This window comes from Kryptolebias marmoratus, linkage group LG21 (genome assembly GCF_001649575.2).
Source record: "Kryptolebias marmoratus isolate JLee-2015 linkage group LG21, ASM164957v2, whole genome shotgun sequence".
NCBI lineage: Eukaryota > Metazoa > Chordata > Actinopteri > Cyprinodontiformes > Rivulidae > Kryptolebias > Kryptolebias marmoratus.
This window is the reverse complement of record NC_051450.1, coordinates 16,815,231-16,840,170: the sequence shown is the minus strand read 5'-3', so window position 1 is coordinate 16,840,170 and position 24,940 is coordinate 16,815,231. Positions and strand designations below refer to the sequence as shown.

At 39.0% G+C, this 24,940-nt stretch overlaps 2 protein-coding genes and 1 long non-coding RNA gene across 3 annotated transcripts in view; 1 reads left to right on the top strand and 2 right to left on the bottom strand.

Moving 5' to 3' along the window:
- lg21h8orf34 (linkage group 21 C8orf34 homolog) overlaps positions 1 to 12,676 on the bottom strand; it is a 73,694-nt gene extending 61,018 nt beyond the window's left edge. Inside the window, exon 1 of the mRNA XM_017406695.3 lies at positions 12,470 to 12,676. Coding sequence (XP_017262184.1) covers positions 12,470 to 12,538 — 69 coding nt within the window. The 5' untranslated portion in view covers positions 12,539 to 12,676. The remainder of the gene's footprint in view (positions 1 to 12,469) is intronic.
- A 3,513-nt stretch (positions 12,677 to 16,189) lies between these two features.
- Positions 16,190 to 19,814, top strand: LOC112450211. The gene is made up of 2 exons (XR_003038753.1): positions 16,190 to 16,312; positions 19,629 to 19,814. It is a non-coding gene; the product is annotated as an uncharacterized LOC112450211 (long non-coding RNA).
- The window catches only part of prex2 (phosphatidylinositol-3,4,5-trisphosphate-dependent Rac exchange factor 2), an 88,489-nt gene continuing 80,754 nt past the window's right edge, over positions 17,206 to 24,940 (bottom strand). Inside the window, exons 39-41 of the mRNA XM_017406819.3 lie at positions 24,234 to 24,336; positions 19,656 to 19,723; positions 17,206 to 18,113 (exon numbers count right to left, since the gene is read on the bottom strand). Of these exons, the coding sequence (XP_017262308.1) occupies positions 18,068 to 18,113; positions 19,656 to 19,723; positions 24,234 to 24,336 (217 nt within the window). The 3' untranslated portion in view covers positions 17,206 to 18,067. The remainder of the gene's footprint in view (positions 18,114 to 19,655; positions 19,724 to 24,233; positions 24,337 to 24,940) is intronic.

Sequence of the window (24,940 nt, the reverse complement as noted above, 5' to 3'; positions counted from 1 at the left end):
GCTGCCGAGAAGAAATCTTGACATTTACCAATAAAAATCATGCATTCACAGACAAATAAGGCAAAATAAAAAGACAGATGGACTGTATCACATGTTGTTAGTTGTTTCTGATTGCTAGCTGGGTTTGGGAATTACTGTCAGTCTTGTTTTCCAGGTTTTTCGGTTCTTAGGTTTAGTTTCTTGGATTATGGGTTTTGTGGAGCGGTCCGAAGCTTGGCTGGTTCGAGGCTTCTCTTTCTGTTGTTTGTTTTGCTGGGGGCTCCCAACTCCCTGTTCTGTCTGTGACAATTGTGTTTATTAAAAATCATTTTAAACACTGAACTCATCTGGACTCCATATGTGTCCTTTGAGACAGTTTTGTTGTACAGATATAAAAAAGTAGGAGAAAAAATACAGAAAGAAAGATATGGGTAAAAAAAAATTTGGAAAAAAAAACCTGAACAAATAAATTAATCAAATAATAGAAATGAAAGGCTAATTTTTGAAAATATACAGATTGAAACCTAATAAATTACTTTTTAGAAATTACAATATTTATAAACATTTCAGTAAGTTTATTTTACCCCATCAATTTTAAAAAATTAGATCAACAAGTTTTGTTTTTTAAGTGCATGATACAAGTTGTTGATTGAACTAACCATCATCTTCCCTGATACAAAAAGAGCCAACCTCCATATTGTAAGTTGTAGATCGTTTCATGCTTGCATAGTGGAAGTAAATATTTCTGAGGCTCAAATTTGTCAGTATTTTCACAAATAAGAGACTTGTTTTCATTATCCTACAGATTGGATCATATCAGCAGAACAGCTTACTGAGTATATGTTTGTTTGAGAAACAGGCGGAGAGTTTAAATCTTTGCACCAGTAGCTTAATAGCAGGTCAAAAGCCAACATGAGCAGCGAAGACTTTCAGTCCATATCTGTGCAGATCTGATGTTAAAGATGATATCTGCGCCCCCGGAAGTTCTCTTTAGTCCCAGTAATTGACAAGCTGTCAGCCGGCCAAGAAACAAAACGTTGTCCTTGGAAGCTCTAAAGGACCGTCTCCGGGAACAAAGACAGTCAGGATCCTCTCCCCGACGCTGCCCGCTGCCCTCAAACTTCAACAAAGACCCGAAGTGGAAACAAGTTGAAGAGGGAGGGGAGAGCAAACAGGGAAAGTTCTGAAGGCCAGAAATAGGTGTCAGGACCGAAGGACAGAGAGGAACAAACTCACTGTAACCGATAGTGGAGGGAAACAAATGGAAGAGAGCCCCGTGCTTCAGTGTTCCTAACAGACTGCTAACCTCAAAAGATAACATTATCCATTTGAAACCTTTGACACGTATTCTGAGTGTAGATTTAACGGATTTTCAACAGTGCCATTGCATAAAATGTGACTACTATTACACCTTAAGAAAAGCAGATGTTTTATTAATTCCAACAGATCCCAGAATGTGTGACTGGTTTCAGCAAATGGTGATCAGACTCAAAAAGTCCTCGTACATCAAACCTGAAGTACCAGCAATAAAACCGGAAATTTTTTCTACACAATCTGGCCTTGACTTTAAAAGCAGAAGTGTAGCAACAGCTCATCCCAGGAGAGCTCACTGGCCACCGGCGGTCAATTATTCTCCTCCTCAATCTTAAGAAAATACGGGAATACAAAGTCATCCTACGGTTTGAGGTGACGTCTGTTTTTCTGTCTGACGTGACTCATGCTCGGAACGAGGTCGTTACAAGAAAGAGACCGAGGAAATAAGCCAACTTGGGGAGCGATGAGCAGCAGAGAGAGAAGAAATCTGCCACTACCTGAAATCCAGAAGAAGCAGTCAACCACTGACTATCTACTAATAATTAGAAGAGATGCTTCCTCCCGCTCTGCTAATCTGCACCTTTAACTAGCTGTGTTGTTTCCTCACCATTAATTCTGTATTTTACAGCAGCACAAATGTGGCCTTAGGGGGATGAGCTCCTTATTAAAAGTTTGACAGAAAACGTGTCGCATAAACTTGGACAAAAATGTTGCATATTTTGTTGTCTTAAAACTGGAGTCAGCAGAAAAATAGAAAATAAGGAAGTAGTCAAAAAATGTCCTCCCACCTTATTACATACTGTAAAATGCCTTTAACTTTCTCCAGCTCCTGATTGAGGAGACTTCTGTTTAACTCATTTAACCCTCATGTCCTTCTCTGCTGACATGATGAGGAGTGTCCACATTTCTGAGAGCTGTCTTCTATTTGTCCCTGACGTGGACAAAAGTATGAGGCCAGAAAGAAAGAAAAACTGCACCTTGTGTATTATTTATCGTTGTTCTGCAACCCGAGCACTTCTAAAATAATGATGACTTTTTCAAAAAGCACTAGACAGCCGGTCAAATGTGCAGGATTTTACACTTTGTTTTTTGACTAAATATGGTTGGAGGAGAAGCGGAGTTTGTCTTTTTGGGGATGCACAATTTGTCTGACATACACCAAACTGTCACAACAAGTAAAAAATTAAAACCTGTCCGACAGAGCATATCAGTCAGACAATGAACATCCCTGTCAGTGCTGTTCTGAGTGGGGAAATACTATATGACAGGTTTTGTTTTTAAAACTACTTGTGATTAGCCATATTTTTTATTCATGTATGCATTTTACATATATCTATATTAGGGCTTTATATTATTAGAAAAACAGGCAATTGCAATTCTACTGTTGAACATTGCAGTGACAATATCCGTTGCAAAAAAAAACAAAAATCTACATTTTCCTTACTCCTCTCTTGTTCTGTCCACACAACGGTCTGGAGCTGTTTTAACATCTCAGCCACCAACATCTAGGTGGGCAGTGAGAGTCAAATACATGATTGACATGCAGAGCATAAATGTACAGTACTCTGAAAAGTATAGCTTATTGCAGCACAAGCAGTCTTTTAGATATTTATATTGGGGACACTGATATTTCAATGATGATACATTTCAGATACAGCCTGCAGCTCTAGTCCATGTGCTAACATTGTTGGTACTGTAGGTTCGATTTTTCTATTCCTAACTAAAGTAAAGACTCAAACTTTCTGTCTTTTAGGTTTATTTTTCTCTATTTTTTTGCCTTACAACTCTGAAAGCAGAGTCCAAACCCTAACCCCTCAAGTGCAATGGCTCCTGGTGGCTTTTAATAATAAAATGTCAGTTCACTCAAGGATGGTTCAGGAGATTTAATTTTCATGAGTTTACATCATTAACCTGCTGCCTGTACTTCAATCTTTATCCCCTTTTGATCTGTCTGACTCAGAAGAAGTATTATTGCAGCTTCTGGTGAAGTTTAGAAAAGAGAATAGACACGTTGGATTTGTTACAGTAACGTTAAAGCAATAGATCAGAAATTTTGACGTGGGGTTCTGTGGAAAGCTTATGAACTCTTAATATCTTACATGTTGTAGATAGCTCTTTGGACAACCTCAGCTTGAAGAAATAGTTTAATTCTGACCAGATTTAAAGGGGCAGGCTTAGTAATTAGTACTGTTACTTCACACAGGGAGGTTCTGGGTTCAAGTCCTGGATTGGGTCTGGGTCATTGTGTGTGGGATTTGTGTTTGTTTTCTTCAGATACTCCAGTTTCCTCCAACAGTCCAAAAACAAGCATGTTTAGGCTGCATTCAACCCTAGGCCTTCCCTTGGAAAAGATGTGATCACAATGGGATTTGCATGCTTAAATAAAAGAATTAAATATTGATCATTTTTCCACAGAACATCACTTTAAAAGCTCCAACATATCCCTTTAAGTTATGAAGAGAACTTGGTCGGAATGAACAAACATAAATTTAGTATTGTTTTAAAACATAATTGTGACTTCAAGCTTTAAATGTCTTTATGTACAGCATAAAATACAAGCGTGTGTATTTGCACTGCATGCACAGACACATGAATCCTACTTTGAACAGATTTACACACATTAGTCACCAGCTGAACAAATGTGAAGTAACTGTTAGGGCTCTGTGTAAAACATGATCAGCTCTCCCACACCATTATCCTGACTATCAGTTACACGCAGCAGCCTGCCATCAGGCTCCTTGGGCTGGAAGTGGATATATAACTTGATTAGCATGCACCAAAGCTACTGTCCCCTCCCTACATCTCTTTTTGCTTCCCGTACACTCACAAATACAATCCAAGCTGCTGCCCCCACAGTGCAATCTAAATATTCCGCATTTTGGCCTCCACTTGTCGTCTGACTGCGTGATCGTTCAGGTAAGATCTCCTTCCCTTCTCACCGTTTCCCATGATCCCTCAGGACCAGCTTGGCCTTGGGCTGTGTTCGGCTGCCTGTCTTGTAGTAATTACTTTAACTGTATCTGAAGGGGGAGCCGTGTTAACCCATCCATGACCACACTTCTCTCATTTCAAACCAATCTAACTCCAAATCATCCCAGACTTGGAGCAAAAAGTGGTTTCAAAAATCTGAGAAGAAAATCTTTAATCTGATTAAGCATAAAGAGGTGTTTTCTGTCCCTGTCCTTACATGCCTTATGTTACTAGGCTGTGTTTGGTTTTTAACAAACCTGCTTAAAGATGGAATTGTCACTGTGGCTTCATTTCTAATTGCTCTATTATGATCTCTAACATTCAACACACCAGCTGGCGCTTGCAGAGTCTGAGATGCAGCTGTAAGGTTTTTTTCCTTGTATTTTCTCTGAGGATTTCGTGACCTCGTGGTGAACTTCGCGGTGATCTTCACTCCAGGAAAAACTGGTAACTGTTGCAGGTATTCTCCATTCGTGAATATTTCCATGCAGTATTGTCCTCCATGGAATACTGGACTAAATTGTCTGAAAATTGGCCTTGTAATGCTCCCAAGATTAATGGGCAACAATTACTCCTCTAAGATTACAGCAAATGTCTTCCCTCCCTGGCATTGTCTTGATACACACCTAAATGTTAGAGAGCATCAAACTGAGCAAGCTTCTGTGTTTTAATCGAGGTGCTGGCAACTGCTGAAACTCAGGTAATGAGGTGAATCTGAGCAGCAGCAACTGGCTGCAACTTATCCTTCTACAGCAATTATTCAAACCTTTGAATGTTTGGTGGTTGTTAGTCGGACTCAAGTGTGCAGACAAACAGGCAAGTGAAACTAAACCCTAACTAACAAGACAGAACATGAACTGGACCTCTGTACAGGGAGCTTCTATCTGTTGAGAGGTGATTAGTGAGTGAGAACAGGTGAACTGATTACAGATTGCTGGCTGGTGTGTGCAGGAAAGACGTGGCAGGGTGCTGGGGGAAACCAAGACCTAACTGAAGGGCAAAACAAAACAGACAGCAAAGAAAATGCTAAAACTAAAAACACACTGGCAGGAATGATAGCAATGAATAAAACCTAGTAGATACACTGAAACAATACAGAAACAAACTAGGAATACAGAATAAAATAAATATCACAGACCACAAAGAAAAAGATAACATACTGATAACAGGCAGGGAAGCAAGAAACTTAAACGCACAAACAGGAAGTTTAATTCAACAACACAAAATCTCTTAAACTGTGACAGAAGTGTGGTTCTATGGAAAGACTATGAACAATTAGCATTTTACCTGTTGTAGAAAGCTCTTTGAACAATGAATTTCCAAAGTTTTAAAGCCATCTATGTGAACACTATTATATAAAACCTTGAAATGCTGTATATTTTACATTACATGGTTATTTACATAGAAGTCTATGGTCATTTGTAAGCACAAATACCAGCAGCATCTGCACTTCCTGCAGGAATATCATCAGATTTCTGCTGCAATAGTAATGCCATGTAATGCAAAACTGATGGTAATGAAGAATAGCTTAAACATTAGCAACAATAACTGAAGTATATCCAAGTAAAATGAAAAAGGGTAACATCGTCAACTTTCTGCCATAGGACTTTACCTTGCAGTTAATTAGCAGTGGTGTGTCAGACTTGCCTTTAAACAAGAAATTAATGACTAAATTTGATCTATTCACTAAACTAAATGCAAATGTGATAGCAACTGTTAAACACCCACAGAGCATCACAGCAGGGATGCAGGAAAGTCAAACTCAAAACATATGTCACGTGCTTGCTTGTGCTTCAATACTAATATGTGCAAAAATGAATGACTCAGACCTGTGATAAAATCCAGAATCGTTTGGATGTTGCCTGCCTCCAAAATAGCGAACTTGTGGTGTGAGAATTGTGGAAACTCCTAAACAGGCACAAGTTAAACTCAAGCAGAGGATTTCATAGCAGAAGTTTGTGCATGCACATATGAAAACCAGTGAAACTGACAGACAGCCTTTTATAAAATCCACAAACCTTTCCCCCCGCCCATTTCTATTAATTTTCAAGAAGGTAAAAACACTTATCTGGTTGATACTCTCTCAGTAGCAGTCAGACGGGTTATTTGTCCCCTAGAAAGAATGAACACCACCTTTCAAACACTCAGGCGGTGTACCTGTGCAATGTGTCTGCTGATGTGAAAGCATTTCTATGTTTCTGTGACAAACTCACAGATTTAATATGAACAGAAGCAAAGCAGGCTTCTTCATGTCATTTGTACCGAATATCTGATGGCCCCTGAAGGCATTGCCAAAACAAAAAACAGATGTGGAATCCACAGAGAAGGAGAAAAGAAAATGTGTTCTGGTCATCAATAAATTATGACATAGATGCTGCTACTCTGGCATTCAGTGTCTTCAGCCTGAAACCAGATCACAAACAAAACCAAGCCTAAAAAAAAACTACAGTCAGTGCCTCATCTCCCCTGTTGTGTTGTCAACACACACATACTTCATGCCTGTAAACAAGATTGTTTGAAATTGAGCTCCTCAGCGGTTTATAATTTATGCATTATGAACAAGTTAAATAAACCTTTCAGTCTATACTTGCTGAACTGAACTGCAAATTTACCTCCCTTTCACAAGTAATGACCATATACAGTGACTACTATTCAGTTGTTGATTTGTCTCTTCTCCTATTTTCTGGTAAATTTAGGGTTTAGATGATTTGTAAATCATTGTATTCTGATTAAAGCAAATAGCATTTTTGGTACAATATACTGTAATTGTATAATTCTATCTAAACAGGCCGATTTAAAGGACTTTGTCACAAACTACGCAGAATTCAATGAGACTGCAACATAAAAAATTGCTTTTTTTACATGCAATTTTGAGTCGCCAACTAGTGTCCAACAGTCCTGGCCCAGTGAGATACAACCTAAACAATTACCCAGACAAATAACAACCAAAAAACTGACAAGGAATGTCTCAAAGAACTCAACAATAGAGTCTGGGACTTTCACTCAGCTTCCAGACTTCACAGATACCAATCAGAAGGGGTCTGATGGCATCTGTGGGAGGCAAGACTAATCTACAGAGACCCCATCCCACAATCAACAGGACTCCAAGGATTTATTGCAAACTGGTACCCGAGCCCTCAGGGCATCTTTCAGATGTTCTTAGTCTTGACTCGTTAGAGCTGTGCTGGTGGCAAAGAGGGGGGCTGAATCAGTATTAGGTGGGTGGTCAAAAATGTTCTGGCTGATTGGTGCTTGTGTGTATTTGTGTGTGTCTGTGTGTGTGAGCTGCACTATAGAGCCCCTGACGAAAGCACATTAGGAGAACTGCACAGCAGAGCATGAAGTGAAGCTTTTCCACGTGGACGGAAACACAAGTCGCCCAAAAAAAAAGAAAATCAATAGGCAGAATTGAAGCCATTTAACTTTACTATAAGTAGAAACACCAATGAAATAATCTGAGGAGCTTGCTGATTTAAATTCCTACCATTTATCAGACAAAACAAAATGCTGAGTCAATACCAGCGCGGCTCTTTTTTTTTTTTTTTAAATCATTTTTACATAAAGAGTACAGTTCTCAGCATTGAACCAAGTGAAGATGAGGTTATGATCTACATTAAAACAACATTAAACAGATATTGATGTACATGTTACTTTCTAAGCAGGTATACATCATTGTTACATATGGCAGTGTTGGAAGTCAGTCCAGTCAGATTGTTTGATCAAGGCTCCATTTACACGATCCATGCATTCACCGTTTCAGCAGAACCATTATATTCCCTCTGATATGACTGGCACATCACAGCAGGAAGGAACACGAGCGCGCTGTGTGCAGATGAAGGCAAAGACGGCTTCGTTTTCAACCTACTCATCTTGCTACACAAGTTTAAATGTCACATGCTCACAGATACATGCTTTAGATCTTCTCATACAGAAAGAGGACTAAATACACACACACACACACACCTGTGGCGGTCCTGTTATGTTGACAAATGCAAGAAAAATTAACAATTATCCTTTTTGCTTGTTATGCTGTAGCCTTATGTGTCATCTGACTACAACAAAGTGTGACCTTCAAATAAAAACCTGATAGATACCCACCACGCTGCACTGACACCGTGTGGTAATTGGTAAAGGTGTTTAAAAAAAAAAATCAATTCACGTAAAGCGTGTTACAATAACTTGGAATGCAATTACTTCAGTTGTTAGAAAAAGGCTGGAAGATATTCAGTCAGTGTTGACTCAGCTTCCTATCTCTGCAAAGCAACCATTTCATTAGTGAACGGGGAAAGGGGGAGGGGAGGGGGGGATCAATTTTCTGGCAAATCATAAGCCGAGTGAGTAAATGAATCCCCCACTCAGTAACACGCGTCACACTGTTCAGGACAGCAGTAGTGTGTTGGGGGTTTCATATGACTGTTAAAAAAAATTAAGCAAAAGAAAAAAAAAAAAAAAGAAAAAGTACAGACAGTTCAAGAAAAGGGAACATGGTGTAATGTCGAGCTTGATGGTATCTGAAATGTATTTATATTTCAGTCTGTGAACGCACCATAGCAAGGTACCCAAAGATTGAATTTTATCCCCCTGCTTTCTAAATGTCCCATAGTTAAGCACTTAAGACCACAAGTAATAATGTGTGTTTGGTGTGGACGTTTTTATTGAGTGAAGACGACTCAAAGTTAGCTAGAAGCTAAGTAGCTCAATAACGTGAGCTTAGCTTGAATATCAGATTCCCCCCACACAAAATAATACGCTGAACATTGTTTTAAATTGAGGTTTTGTTAAAAACGATTGACTTGTAAAATGAGGGGCTAAAATCTGGCTTATGAAACAGTTATACTGGAGCGTTTGCTCAATTGGGGTTTATTTGTGCAAATCCCTGTGTCCAATAACTTGGAGGATATTGTTTGTAGATTACCAGGGAGACAGAGAAAGCAGTCGGTGCATTTTCAGTCATCGGGATGGAAATTGAAGGTTTTTAAGGCGGTAAACTGTATAATAAGCACCACTGCTGCACCAAAACAAATCAGAAGTCCATACTTTCAAACTTTCATCATTCTCTGGTGCTTCTTTCAGGAATCTTTAAATATACCTCTACAGAATCATTTTGAATTCTTCAACCTGTCATCCGAGGCATTTAACAAATGCTTCACACATTAACTTATGCCAAAAACAAAAAAAACTCATTAATAGCAGACAATGAACATGATCAGCTCTACTTTGATATATGCACTTTTTTCAAACCCGCTGCAAATCACAACAAGTCTCTCTTGTGCGGATTAAAATATTAATATGCAGAGTTTAACTGGAGGCAGATCCAGACCAAACAACAAAACACAGCCACTCAAACGTTCACAGAAACAAGGCAAAACCTGACTGATCTTTTCACGCATATGCCAAAAAATTCCAGCATTTCAAAACAAAATTGCACACTTGATCTCGCTCAACAAAAGACAGTCCTGATAAAACTAACGAACCTTATAACTTCTCTTTTTTTTTACCTTATTTACACGTCAACGTCAATACCGATATTTAATTTATTCATGGTACTATTATATATCGAAATGCTTCTCATATTATCCTGATGGATTTCAAGTCTTCATAGTTGAGAATCTGAACCTTTTTCTTGTTTTGGAGCAGCGCAGCAGAACAGCTGGATGATTACCTCTGCTGCACCAAGTCTCAACATCTGATCAGAAACAAGAATTACAAGAAGAATACAATCTTCTCCCAGATTTTTCCAATTAAAGAGAAAACATCTTTCTCCACAGCTGAATGCACATTAATGGATTTTCTTCAGGACGACAATAAAACGGCCGAGGTTTTTCAAGCGCAGCAGCGGGGCAGAGACCACATCATTTTCTCATGAGGACAGAGGAGGACCCCTGAGAGTTTTCAAATATCCTCCTCTTGCTACACCTCTACAGCACACCCCTTAAGAGTCCAACGACTCAGGAATAATCCGAATCCTTGTTGGGCACACTAAAACGTCTGTGTTGGATCAGCATCAGCACTTTGCTTTAATCATCTTCAATTGTCACATAAAAGAGATTCGGTTTAAATGAGAGAAAACAAAAAAGGCAGGAACAAAGAGAAATGCACCAACAGGAGAACGGCGGAGGCAGTCAGAAATATGGAGCGAGGAAAAACAAACACGGAGAGTACACACAGAGGCCTATTATTGTGCAGTTTAGCCTCACTGACTGCTGTGGGACCTCGCCAGAAGATTTACTGTCCTCTGTACTGGTTGGACTGCACGTTTGTCTCTGTCCAGGGTTCTGAAACAAGCCTCACGACTGCTCTCGTGTCTCGTTTTACATGCAGGTCGTGTTTGTCCGTGTGCCACTTCCACACATGCAGCTGTGGCAAAGGAAGTGAAACATCAGCACTTTGCAGAAAGACATGATGTGAACATGAGCGTGCAGGAGATCAACACTGTATCCTTTAATGATGCTTACACAGATGAGCTGCATTTAGGCTTCATGTTTTCTTTCTCCCCTTTTGTCCCAGTCCTGCCTGTTCAATTCTGCATTCAGGTATGAATCCAAAAGCAAAAGGTGAAGTTAGCCCTTCATTCTGTTGTGCTGCTTGGATGTCATGCAGGTCACTCGTAATACAAACAAATCTACTGACTGACAAACACAGGCGTGGGGTGCCCTAGTAAAACAAAGTCTGATATTCGACTGCCCTCTTTAAGGCAATAGTTCAGATCTTGTGAAGTGGAGTTCTGTTGTGAACAATTAATATCTCACCTGTTGTAGATAGCTCTTTGAATAGCCTCTGTTTGGAGAAATTGAGTTAAATAAGGGTAGGCTCCAGGAACATCACAGAGAAGCATCTTAGCAGCTACTCTGTCTGTTGAGGCGCATGTAGCCGATTCCTGGTCTGCAGATCCAAACTGTTTAAAAGCCTCATCATCTCATGATAACAGACCTCAGCCTCCTTTTATAACTCATAACGATAAATAATACTGTCTTCTTGACATTTTATCTTCGTATTTACTGCACCCATCTTCTGGAAGATGTCTCTTTTCAACAGCAGTGTCATGTTTCTCCTCTCATTCACCAACTAACGAGTGAGCAGGAAAGTGAACAAGCTGTCAAACGAGAAGACAAATCTAATCAATTTAAGCAAAGACCCCAGGTACCCAGGATGCAATAAACGGTCCTTCTTTAATGCTGACCAAACTAACAGTGTGAAGTTGACTGAAGTGCAAGGGTTTGTAAAATAGCTTTTGCATGAATTGGTTTAAATAAAAGATTCAGAACTGGTCCAGATAGCCATCAACTCAAACACGGGCACCTTACTGTCCATATCCAGCCCAAGAAAGGTCAATAAAAAATCCGAAATCACATAAGCAAAAAATGCTGTGATTTTGAAATTGCATGCAGAATTATTTATAAGTGCCTTTTTCTATGCTTTTATTTTGAAGGTGAGTGGGTATTTATTCTGCAGCCTCCTGAGTGTGCAATGGAGGAAAAATCGCCTCACTGGGAAGCAGTTTAAGGGAGATTTAGGAGTTACCATCATGTCAGCGCACAAAATATATAAAAACTGATGCAATGCATATTTTTTGTGACTGTTCATTATTTATATTAAATACAGAGTTTAAATTCTCAGTTTGACGCCTTCAGATTCTTTTGCCCAGTTCCAATGTGTACTCTTAGCAGCTAATGAAAAAACATATTTAATTATAAAAACTTACATTTGGCAGAATTAAGTTTAGCCCGTTGGTCCAGCCCTGCTTTAGCTCATCAGTCAACAGGTAAGATAATAATAATGGTTTCCATTTTTACCCACTTCAAAAGATCTGAAGCACCCCTTTAGGTAATTGCAACTTAAACAAACTGCAACAGCGTTGAGTCAGGCAGTGGCATCCTCTGAAATGCAAATGAGAAAGAGGAAGACTAATGATGGAGACAGAGGTAAACAGAGTTCCTTCAGTGGCTGCAGAGGAGCTTCAGCAGAGCGCAGTGGGACGGTTCAGGCACCAGAATACACCCTTTACTATTAAACCATTTCATGTGCACGAGACACAGGCTGCAGGGAGGGACACATTCATTACAATTTCTCCTGGTTTAGTCAGTGACAGCAGCAGATAGTCGCCCGTTTGTGGCACAAACTATACATTAAAAAAAAAAAGGACCGGATCCAGTTTGGTGCAAAGCAGCGCAGCCAATAAACTTCAGAGTGGTTCCTGTGCACTCACCTCAAACAGGGGTCCGATTTTATTCTTCTCCAGGTACGACTGAATTCTTGACTGTTGAGGAGACGCCATGAAGGATAAAAAAAAAAAAAAAAAAACTAGAGTGCCTCGCCAAGAGCTTTTAGCAGAATGAAGACAGGAGGAGAGCCGGTGGAGACATTCGTCCTTCAGGAGAGAGAGAGAGAGAGACAGAGGCGTCTTTAAACTGAGCCGGGATCAGCTCAGATGCTGCTTTCAGCGCAGAGCAGGCGGTTCTGACACCGGTACATGGTGGAGGAGAGTCAGCCCGGGACCTCCCCCCTCCACACACACACACACACACACACACATACACGCCTCGCTGACTGTGTGCTCCTGTGGAGAAACCAACAGCACCGCAGCGCTGAGGCGAGAGAAGACACCTTCTGCTCCGTGTCCCCAGCCCCCCATCCACCCCTCTGCCTTTAAAGGCGCTCACTGCTAAAAGATGGAGTCAAACAGAAAAAAAAAAAAAACGATTTACCCGAACTATATCAAAAGGTGCAGTTTGAAAGAGTTTACTCCAGCTGTTTTCCAGACATGGTGGTTTGCTGTTCTGACAGGCGGTACGCACTCAATGTAAACAAGGCACTTTTAGCTATTTACTGAAAAAAATCTGTTAAATATGCCAACACAGCCAAACTTCTTGATGTTACCATTGCTGACGTATTTTCAGTCACTTCGGCTGTTTTTGTAGGTAAACTAACACACATCGTAGTTGGCAGCCAGTCACAAATATTGCTTACAAATTTTTAATTTTGGGACACTTTGACTATCAAAATGAGATTTAAATTTTTTTTTTTTTTTTTTAAATTGTTCAGAAATTGTTGCTTACTTTACAATTCTACTTTTTGGACCAGGCTTCATGACATTGCATTGAGTGCCTTTAACACCACTCTGTGACAAGTTTACACGTGCACTGCACCACACACACACACACACACACAAGTGCACTGCACCACACACACACACACACACACAAGTGCACTGCACCACACACACACCAACCAGAACTTGAAGCTGCAGTTAATTGACTTGCATAAAAAAAGTTGACTAAAAGCGCTGCTAATTTAAAGCAGACACTTTAAAGTTTTATTTCTTTTATTAAATCCATCCATCCATTTTCTTTAACCGCTTCTCCATTCCGGGTCGCGGGTAGCTGGTGCCTATCCCCAGCAGTCACTGTGCGAGAGGCGGGGGACACCCTGGACAGGTCGCAAGTCCATCGCAGGGCCACATATAGACGAACGAGACAAACAACCATTCACACTGTCACTCACACCTAGGGACAATTTTAGAGTCATCAATNATCAATTAACCTAACATGCATGTTTTTTGGTCTGTGGGAGGAAACCGGAGTACCTGGAGTAAACCCACGTGTGCACAGGGAGAACATGCAAACTCCACCCAGAAAGGCCTCAGGCCGGGAAGCGAACCTGCAACCTTCTTGCTGGGAGGCAACAGCTCTAACCACTATTCCACTGTGCCACCCTTTTATTAAATCATAAATAAAAAAATGCTGCCAACAACAAAACATTTTTTGTCATATAGTTGGGTTTAAAATGATCTATGATTATAGACTCTCCTTAAAAACATAAAGCAGATATTTATATTTGCAGTCATAAATGACACTTAAGGTTATAGCATCAAGTGTGAGAACAACATGAAGCTGCCTTTTAAGCAGCTCAGTATTCTCAGGCATTGATGAGGATTATTTAAAACTTTTTGAAAAAATTGGTTGACTTCTAATTTCCAGTCCAGTTTCTGGCCTTTTTTTTTTTTTTTTTTTACAAATTATTTGCTCCCAAAACAGAACAAACAAAAATAACAACAGAAGAACAACTTGATTCTCTGTAATTTCATGCTTAAAGTCCATTTTCTGACAAACATTTGCAATAATCAGGGTCTGAGGAAGAGACTGAGGACAAAGTAACTGTGTAAAATGCGTGTCGTCTCCAGTCTGTTCGTACCATAGATTTGTTTTATTTGATTCTATTTACATGCACTGAAAGGTGTCCTGAAGAATCTCAATTTCCGATTACATTCCAACCATATTTGTGATTTTATGACCCTGTTCACGTGCTTCTTCCCTTGTTTCATTTTTAATATTAACATTCACATTTCCTTCAAGTCAAAAAATTCTTCATACAGATATTTTACTTGACTATGTTTTAAAAGAATAGTTAGGACATTTAATTCCTTGTTGTTGTTTTTTTAAACACACCCTGCACCACTTGTCACATTTAGGAGCAAGAACTGGACTAAAAATGGGAGCAAAAGCAGCAAAAGTTTAACAGATAAAATAACTTTTCTTTCAACCCACTTTAAAAGATCCCAAGAAAACTTGTCTCCCTGGAAGCAAAGTTTAAAGAAATTAGATGTTTTCAGCTTTTGCTCAGTATCTTGTATCATTTTGTAGGTCTCTGTTTGAAACCATTATTTAAAGGAAGAAATCAAATTTTGATGACCTACTGTTTAAGAGTCTAAGTGAATCATGCAGCAGATTTGGGGTTAAGAACATACGATGCTCCACGGCAGCGCTGCTACATTCATTAAATCTTTGGCTTTGATCACAGCTTCACAAACTGACTCTAACCTGGTACTTACTTTTCCAGGTAGTTTGATGCAATTTCACCCCTACAGTTTGAAGATGTTGCCAATAGCGTTTCACATTGATTGGCTGCATGGTCTGAACACTTCAGACACGCTCATTCCAAACAAGTTCTGTGGATTTGAAGTCAAATGGTTCAGAAGGCCGTGATACGACTAATAAATAGATCCATCAGTTTCTTGTTCACCCAAGATGTGCGTTGGGGGTAATTTTACTTCTACGTGACAAAGATGGGCACTGTCAAAGAGGTTTTTGAGAGTTTTTGGTTGGACTGTAAGACAGAGAGAAATCCATGTTGGCTCAAGATCACTATGTTTATCTATAAAACTCAGTTTCTTCATTTCTCTGAAACCAATCCCTAAAAGCCCAACTCTCTCAACCTCACTTAGAGGCCCTGCCTAATACAGTATATTATAAGAATGTATAGCCCTGAAGGAGGGTTTAAACGAACTGAGAAAGCATTTCTTTAAATGCACAGTTTGCATCCATATCAACTGAGTTATCTGCATTTTTTTGTCTTTCATCCAGGTAATGACAACAAGTGCCTTTAATAATAAAACACAGTTTTAATCAGGTTTTGGCTAATAGCATATAAAAAACACTTAACCATAAGTTGAGGATTTAAATACACAAATAAAACCTTATCATATGAGCTGGTTTGCATAGATGGGAAATGTGGCAATAAATAAATAAATAAATACATTTTTGGATATTTTGTTTTACTCATTTGTTTGTCTTGCAGTCTGAGTTGTGTTTATCAATCCTACGTTTTCTTTGTTGTCTTAAATCTTTTCATTTCTGCATTATATTTCAGCATTACTTACTTTCTGTCCTATTTTCCTTTAGTCTAGTGGTGTCCAATCCTGGTCCTGGAGGGTCACTATCCTGCATGTTTTAGCTCTTTCTCCTGCTCTTCAGCAGATCCTGCAGAAACCTGTTAATCACTCAGTCATTCAAATCAGGTGTGTTGCAGCAGAGAAACACCTAAAACATGCAGGATAGTGGCCCTCCAGGACCAGGATTGGACACCACTGCAGTCATTTTAGCTTCTCTTGACTCACCTGGTCTTCATTTGCTAATTAGCTGCACTCCCTTTGTAATCACTCCTCCCAGCTCATCTTCATTCACTGTCAGATCCTGCTGCTGTCCACGTCTGCACTTCTGGGTCCTCACACTGCAATGTAACAGTTTGTGGAGCTCATGGACAGGACCTCAAGGTACAGTCATGGAAGGAAGGGTGTCAGATTTGGGAACCTCAGGGTTTAATCTTTGCTTTTTGTAGATGGTGCGGTTCCACTGATGTATTGAAGCCAAGACCCTCAGCATTCACTGGGGTGGCTATCAGCCAAGTGTGATGTGGTCAGAATGAGTTGCCCACTAGAAAAAAGGGACGTTTCCTTTGGGTTGGGGGTGATTCTTTGCAATAAGGAGTTAAAGTATCTTACTGTCTTGTTCACAAATAATGGCATAATTGAGTGCAGAGATGAAACTACAGATCAGGGTTTGTCCTCAATAATTAGGTCGATGTTCTGGCCTGTCGCAGGGAAGGAAGAGCCGAGTCAAAAGGCAAAGCTTTCATTTTACTGGTCTATGTTTCAACCCTCATTATGAGATCCTGGATAGAATTGGCTGAAATAAGCTGAGTCTGTAGGATGTTTGGGCTCAGCCTTAAAGGTATCCTGAGGAGCTCCATCATCCGGTGGAAGCTCAGAGTAGAGCCCCTTTTCCGTATCAAACCAGACATCTGGTTAGGATACCTCCTAGACATCTTCTGGAGGTTTTCCAGGCCTGTCCCACAAGGAGAAGACCCTACAGAAGACCCAGAACCTGCTGGAAGACTTGTATATCGTCTCTGGCTTAGGAAAGCTTTGCAATCCCTCAAGAGGAGCTGGAGGGTCTCACTGAAAAAAGATGTTTGGGTTTTCCTTCTGGACCTACTGCTTCCACAGCCCAGCCACAAATAAGTGGAAGAAAGTGGATAAATGGTTTAATATTTTGTTTCCTCTAATCTAATATAGAAAATGATATAAAAGTCTAAAATCTGAACACTGAAATATAAGCCATTTCTCAATGTATTATTATTTTCACAAACAAAATCACAGTGAATCTATGACTCTTATCTGCTTTAATATATTTTACAAACTGTATACATGTCAGCATTTTAGTGCTTTGAAGGAAATATGCAGAACAAAAATACTTCTTTGTTTTTACAGTCTTCAGAAACTTGTATTTGTGAACAGTACTAGAGCTTTATTTATGTATTCAATTATCTCTGTTTGCATAGTGGTGAGTTACATCCAAACATGAGTCACAAATGCTTTAATCCTGAGTGCTGTTTATGTGAAAAACAGAATAATGCTCATAGCTCTATCTCTCAAAAACAACTGCATTAACACTGAGAAATGATTACGAATCTGCATGTAGCACTCTTAGACATCCAAAACAACAGCATAAATCTTTCAGCAGTTTTGCTAAAATATGCATATTAACAGCATCATGTAAAAAAAAAAAAAAACCCAACACATTTATATGTTTAAAGCAATACTGACAGTAAGTAAAATATGAAGAGGAGACAGTTTATTTTAACAAATATGCCAAATTACACCCAGTATCCTTCTTACTGATATATTTTTAAACTTCACACACATTTTGACCTAACAAATGCAAACATCCTTCATAAAAAAACAAAGCTAATTTTCAGACAACAGTGAATGGATATAGTTTTACTGAGCTAATTTAACTCCCTTTTGCTGGTGTCTTGCTTTGTCACTCTGAGTCTCGTCTGATAAAACGTTGAAAATAATAAATGTATACAGTACAACAGCCAAAAATATAGCATTTACTAATGTAAAATGGTATTTACAGTTAAGGCAGATCGTCTGCAAATATAAAACATTTATTCAGATTGACATACTGATGGAGGGAAAACTTAAACCTTGAGACTTCGTCGCCATCTTCCTGAACGGCTTGCATTATGGATCACCATCTGGGGGTGGAGGCTGGCACAGCTTGTACAACCTGATCAGAGAAACACATATACGACGTGACGTTTAATTATATTCAACATGCAGCACCTTCAGGCATTAAGCACATGCAGAAACACAAAGAGACGATCTGCTGATTGGTTTTCAGGGCTGAAAAGCTTGCAGGGAGGTGGTGTTATCAAATGAATGAAAGTACTCCTCACGGTTCTGCTGCCGTGAATGGAAACTTCACTTCATCCTGAACATTTATCTCATACTATCAGTGAAATCTCAGTCCAGCGTTCACACGGATCTAAGACTTCCCCTACGTTCAAATTCACACAATCTGCTTGCACCTGTTTGTGTTCGTGAAACTAAATTCCTCAACCCATCACTGTGAGAATCTCCATCTTACCTGTTTTGCAGCAACAAGTATCTTAGAAGCATTCAGCGAGCGCAGCAATTTTGCTCTCTGACCACATCTGAGCACTAATCATCCTGCTACTTAACTGCGGTTGTCAGTTTCGCTAAAAGGTTCAAAAGGGCTGTCTTGTCTCAGAAAACCTACAGCACACGTTGTAACTAAAAGGCTGAGGCAGTTCTCGTCCTCCACTTAGAGCTGCTGAGCAGAAGCATCTCCTATCGAATGGGAATAAAATGAGGTTTTGGCTTCAGTCTTGCTAGAAAAAAACAGATGTACTTTACTATATGCAGTAGTGGTAAAACGTACATTTTTATATTTTTGCATAAAAATGGTTTTAAAACATCTTGGATTGTTTTATATTTGAAAATTTTATTGTAAATTTTACTTTTATGTATCTGCAACTGAATCCTGGTAACATTTGATCAGTCCTGCACATCATTTTGGGAAAAAAATATCCCTTTACTCACCACTGAACAGATGATTTCACATTTCTGATTAGCTAATTTCAGGTTTTTCAATGTTTCCAAGTTCCTCTGTCGCTTTAGATTTGCTACTTCTGAGTTCCTGAAAACTACCTCCTTCCTGCTACAACTCACCCTCCAACAACTGTGACAGCATCAGCTAACTAAACTTATGTCAGTCTGATCATTTCCCTCAATAAGGATGATCCAAACAGTTCCACATTTGTTGAGTCTTCTTTTGATCCATTTTAAGAAAACGGGTCCATCTAATAACCGAACACTCTGGCCATGTTGACCCGACCATCAAACAGACACTAACAGAGTTTGCACTGAGGCCTGCATTGCGCTGAAAGATAGTTTATAGATTTATTTTTTTAATAAAGACATGTCTATTTGTGTTGTAGGGAACAGATAACTGGTAAGAAGGTATGAAAGAAAGTACAAACATTGCCCAAATTATATTTTACCTAAAACTATTTCAAGTTCTTCAGTCCACAAGGTGTTCTGTAGTTTTGGGTTTTCAAATCACATTGTCAAAAAGCTCAGAGTAGCAATAAGAAATGAATAATTTGTGTATTTACATTCTAACGAAGTACTTTTACCCTTGATAATTTAGCTCTCTGTTTTAAGAATGTAAACTTAACTGCAGCCTCAATGTTACTAATCCTAATCTCCTTTAATTCAGACTGTTACAGCAATGGCGACGTTTTACCTCGGGACTGACGACGGCGTTCGATCCCTCACACCCAGATTCTTGGCAGAATTCTGAACTCTTGCTCCCTAAGAGACAAAGACACACAAACAATTTATAGCATCACGATCAAAGCTAAAAATACAAGCGTGGGGAAAAAAAACAAAAAAAAACCCACAAGAAAGCAGAGAACTCTGTGAACTGAAAAATTTTGCCTGTAGCTTTATAACTTAAACAAACAAGATAAACCAGATGTGGTAATTTAGCTTTCGGAAAGAATAAAGTGCCGCACGATATAAACTGTTTGGTACTAAACAACGGGTGATGTAATGTACTTCTAATGATTGTAATAAAAGATGGAAAATTGAGGTCTTAATGATTTTTATTAGCGAACCTTAATCGGCTCACAAGTTACTTCCAACCTATTTAGTTGACATCTATTTATGTCATATTTTCTAAATCTTGAGAAGTACATATTGTGAAAGTCTACTGGACCAACAGTGCAGCTGGGATTTGACACCATTTTGACTAAAGCACATCTCTGGTGATGTTTTTTGTTTAATGACATGAGTTTCTTGAGGTGACGATTACTCCTACCAGGCTATATATTAACATATTAATTATACTAAATCCTATAAATATAGCAGGATATAAAGCTGATGTTATGTTGCACATGGAGACCCAGGATTATAAACCAATGCAATGTGCAGTTTAAATATTTTAGAACAAAGTAAAACAGAAGGTGCAGAAAAGCCCTTTGTAAGGAAATAAAAGCAAGCAGTAAGGAATTTTGATGATAAATAGGACGCCCGTGCAGATTTAGGTTTTGCGCAGTCAGGGACATGTCTCCTTTTATAAGGTTCCTTTATTTTGCTGCCTGTGTGCAGAGTCTGCAGATCCTCCCTTGTAAATTTACAGTAGACAGATGAACACCTGCGCTCCCAGCTACACCCTCGGTTTACATCTGTGCCGCGCGCACGTAAGCAAGAGCACATAATCAAATCATTTTTTTTAAAGAGGTCATCAACCTCTCCTGCTTCAGTAGAGACGGACCATCCAGGCGAAGGTGCATTAGCTGACCTCTCAGTTACAGCTCTGCCGTCTGCCACCTTACTGTCGGCTCAGACTTACGTCCAGACGTCGGGATAGCATCAGCAATTATTCGATTCGTATCAGAGTCATCCATTCTCATGCCTCCGGAGATGCCCCCTAATGTCACTAAAGGACACGGTGCTAAAAAAGACAAATCAGTTAAGAGACTACATAAGACTCTTTTTTTTTTTTTTTACGTCAGAATTTCAGCAGGAAGAATTCAGTTCTTCAAAACACCTTTTATTTAGCCAGAAATATTCCAAATTACACATTTCCTCTTTCAGCAATTTCTGATCAAGTATTTTTCCAAGCTAATATATAAATTTAAGTACTGTTTCACACACCTTACGTTTTATAAAAACTAAGACTGAGTGAATATTTGACGCATGAGAGACATTTCACAGCCACGGGTGTAAAATATCAGCTCTGTAATGCCTGATAGTATAAATGCTAATGTATGCAAAAAACCTGTTACCTGTGCAAAATGATGTTAGGCATGATTTCTACCATGTTCTCCATATTAGCATAAAGGCTTAAGCATTGCTAATTAGCAAAAACCACTAAGCACAGTTTGAATTTTTGAGATTACATTATAAAAGTATTTAATCAAAAAACTAAATATTGGACAAAAATTGGCCTTTTGACATCTCAGCATATCATTTTCATTCAAAAAAAAGTACAAAATGTACTTAAAGTCATTAAGTCATAAAAATTAAAAATCAACAACTTATTGAAGAAAATATTACAACTTTTTGTCATGGGCTTCACAATCTTTGAAAATCTGTAGATAGACTCTTAAAGAGTTCCTGGGAAGCAACTCGGGTAGTCTTTTGAAAGAAGAATATGTAAGAGTAAATATCACTAAACAATGATTTAAAGATAACTTTTAAACCTCGGTAAAAATGTTACAAGCACCAATGTTTTCTAAAGTAGGTCTTCTAAAGTTCTGACCTTGTAACATTCACTTCATTGATGATAAAAAGTGTGTAATAAATTAACAAATGAATGTCCCCTTTAGCCAGTTGTTTGAATGTAATGCACCTAAAACTGAAACTTAACATTCTTAACATTCCTGAATTAGATGTAAAACATTCTGATGTCTGGCCTTGATAACCAAGGCCTTCTGGGAGCTGATGATGTGTTAATAACCTTCTGTGAATAGGTGAAAATTCAGTGAGGAAATAGAGATGCCATTCAAGGCACCAGTTGCACCATTCAGTGCCTCAAATGCACACACGCACACACACACACACACACACACACACACACACACACACCAGAATCTGGTCCTTACATTTACAGGAGGTCCATAGAAGTCAGTGTCCAGTCAGGTTTAGCTCCCCATTAGCAATAAAACACACACACACACACATAAAATAGATTAGACTTTCACACAACACTGACATGTTCCCTCTTGTCTGGAATCCCATTTACCTTGGACTTGAAATTTAGTTCTGCAAAAGCTCAGGGTCTTGACTAACTTCTCCACTGCGAGCAGCTACATAACCACCAGTGACAGCACTTAAAGAGAGTCTGAGCTGGAGGCCAAGATCTGGTCATGGCTCGAGGCTTTTATGGGCTGAAAATGTCTACATGCCGATTTAAGTGATGGAGATTTTGTTCTTGACCCGAAACAGACATGCAGAAGAGTCTGAGTCAATCATGCTCGATCCACTTACTTTCTAGATATATTTTATTTATTTTTTTCTGAAGCAGAGAAGGTCTTTCTGTGACTATATCTCAAAAGGGAAAGCAAAGAGTCATGAACTTTCTGCAAACAGGAGAAGGTCACACAGCAAAGTTGTCGGGAAATGATGCAGAGACTTCCTGCTAAGAGCATTTGTGCCCAAGTGGTGTGCACCTAAATAACTTCACTACCGAAACACTCCAGTGAACTATTTTGTTTAGTGATTTCTCTCTAAATTGTTCAGATTCAAAGTCTGACAGCAGTGGGTACATATGAGATAAAAATGAAATCAATAAAAGGAGGTGGCAGAGGAAGATGTAAAAGTAATTATAATGTAGACAGGAGCAGAGCCTCTGATTATATTCTGGTACAAAGCAGCTAAGACTTATTTTAAGACCCCAGTTACTGACTGATGGGTCCTAAAATAACATCTGGCCCTATTTGACAACAGGGAGGTAATATACATGTTAGGGTATAAAGGTTTTAATTTAGAATCTGCCTCTTATATCTCAAAACAGGAAGGCACAGATGTTAAAGGAGCTCTGAGAACCGATACAATCATTTTCACGATAACCTTCTCAAAGTGGCCAGTGATTGAAGCTCTGACAGATTTTCAGAGAAACACAGACTTGGGTGAGGTGAAGCAGTGGACTATCAACCACCTGCCCTCAAGGATTTACACCTAAATTTTAATCAGTGGAGCCTGAAATGCATATAATCAAGCTGTCTAGAAGCAGAGATTGTGCAGTGAATTAAAAAATTACTCCATGACAGAAGCTGTCATCACAGGTTCAGCCACAAAAAAGGGCCAGAAACAATATCAGGAAACTGCTACATATAATATAGGCTGTATGCTTGCTGTTTTAACAATAAGTTTGAGCAGGAAGAATGCAATAAATAACAGACACACAGGTAAAAAGAAAACCTGATAGATACACTGGACATCTTACTTATTTTTATGACCAAGTTTCAGCCCATTACCGAGCAGATCCTTCTCCACAATCACTGTTAGCTGCAGCCTAAGCAACACTTCACATTGTTTTATGTGTTTTTAGGAGACTCCCATCAAGGGATGGCAAAATGCTACAATAAGACACCAACAGAGACAGAGACAGAGTAATATTTTTAGGCTTTTGTTGTAGCAAATATCTGGAAAATGATTTCAGAACGAGTCCTTCCCCCTCCACATGAAAAAACAGAACATTACCCTTGGTAAAATTAGAAAAAAAAAAAAAAAAATAGACCTCAGATCTTTTGTTTCCAGGTGTTGTCTTTTGTTGTTTGTAGCTCTTAGCTTGCTGCTGCATGTTCAAATGTTCATTTTTCCTAATACATTTAGCTGTAATTAGTCTTTCATGCTTACAATAAAGTTCATGTAACACCATGATTGTATGTGGGAGAGTAGGTGGGACTTAACAGCCCACATCATTAGTGCACATCCTCTGATCCCAAAAATACAACATGGCAGCTTCTATAAACTGAGTCTTGCTGGACAAGATAAGGCACTGATAGTCAGTCTATAAAGTCTATAGTGCACGCTTGATACATAAAAACAAATAGTAGGCATGTGCTAAGTAGAGGGTGACATTGTTGTTTACGTAAAATCTGTTTTGTAAGTGATTAAACTGGGTTCTCTGTAAAATCTTGTTTTTTTCCACAAAAACTTCAGTTTGCATGTGGATATATGGTCCAAAACCAACAAGAATATATTACTTTGCACAAAAATTGTGATTCTTCTCCACAGATTCTGTACCTTCATAATAATTCCGTAGAGCTTGTTCATTAAACACAATTTACATGAGCAAATGCAAAACACCAACCTGTTTTCTCATGACATCAGTGGCCTGCATGATGCAGCGAGGGGGAAGGCCGTGGTTTCGAGCCAACAGGATGGCCTGCTCCAGTGTCACACTCAGAGTGCAGCTGTTCATCAAACCAAAATATGGGGGGGAAAGAAAAAAAAGAAAAAGGTTAGGTCAAAACAAGTGTCTGCCTGCATGTGTGGTTATCGGACAGGAGCTGAATCAAGACATAATTGCTTATTGACCTTATAATAATGTCAGATGTGATGAAAACAAAAAAAAAGATTACATTTGATTTTTTTTGTCTGATGCTTCACGATGAAAAATTTACAATCTCTCCTTGGCTTGACAAATTAATCTGAAGCAAAACCATCCAATTCGCAATCTCAGTGTTATTTTATTTTCAACATCTTTTCAGGGCAAATTAAGCCTGTTTTTTTGGAGCAATGATTGAAAATGATCAACAGAAATCCAAAGGTTGGCTAATTCCGAGTCCCATCCACAAACAGTATGTTGATTCGCTGATCAAATTTATTTCAACAGCCTCATATTTTCATGAGCACATTTGGGTCCTTTTGCACCTTGTCATTACCATCATGTCCCATCTGTTTGGCCTTTGCTCATCTCACTAATGAATCATTTCACTTGCATTCACTTCCAGGGAAACGTCAATCACAGCAGGCCAAAAAGGCAGCTTCGGGATGAGAAAAAAAAACGTAGCTTCA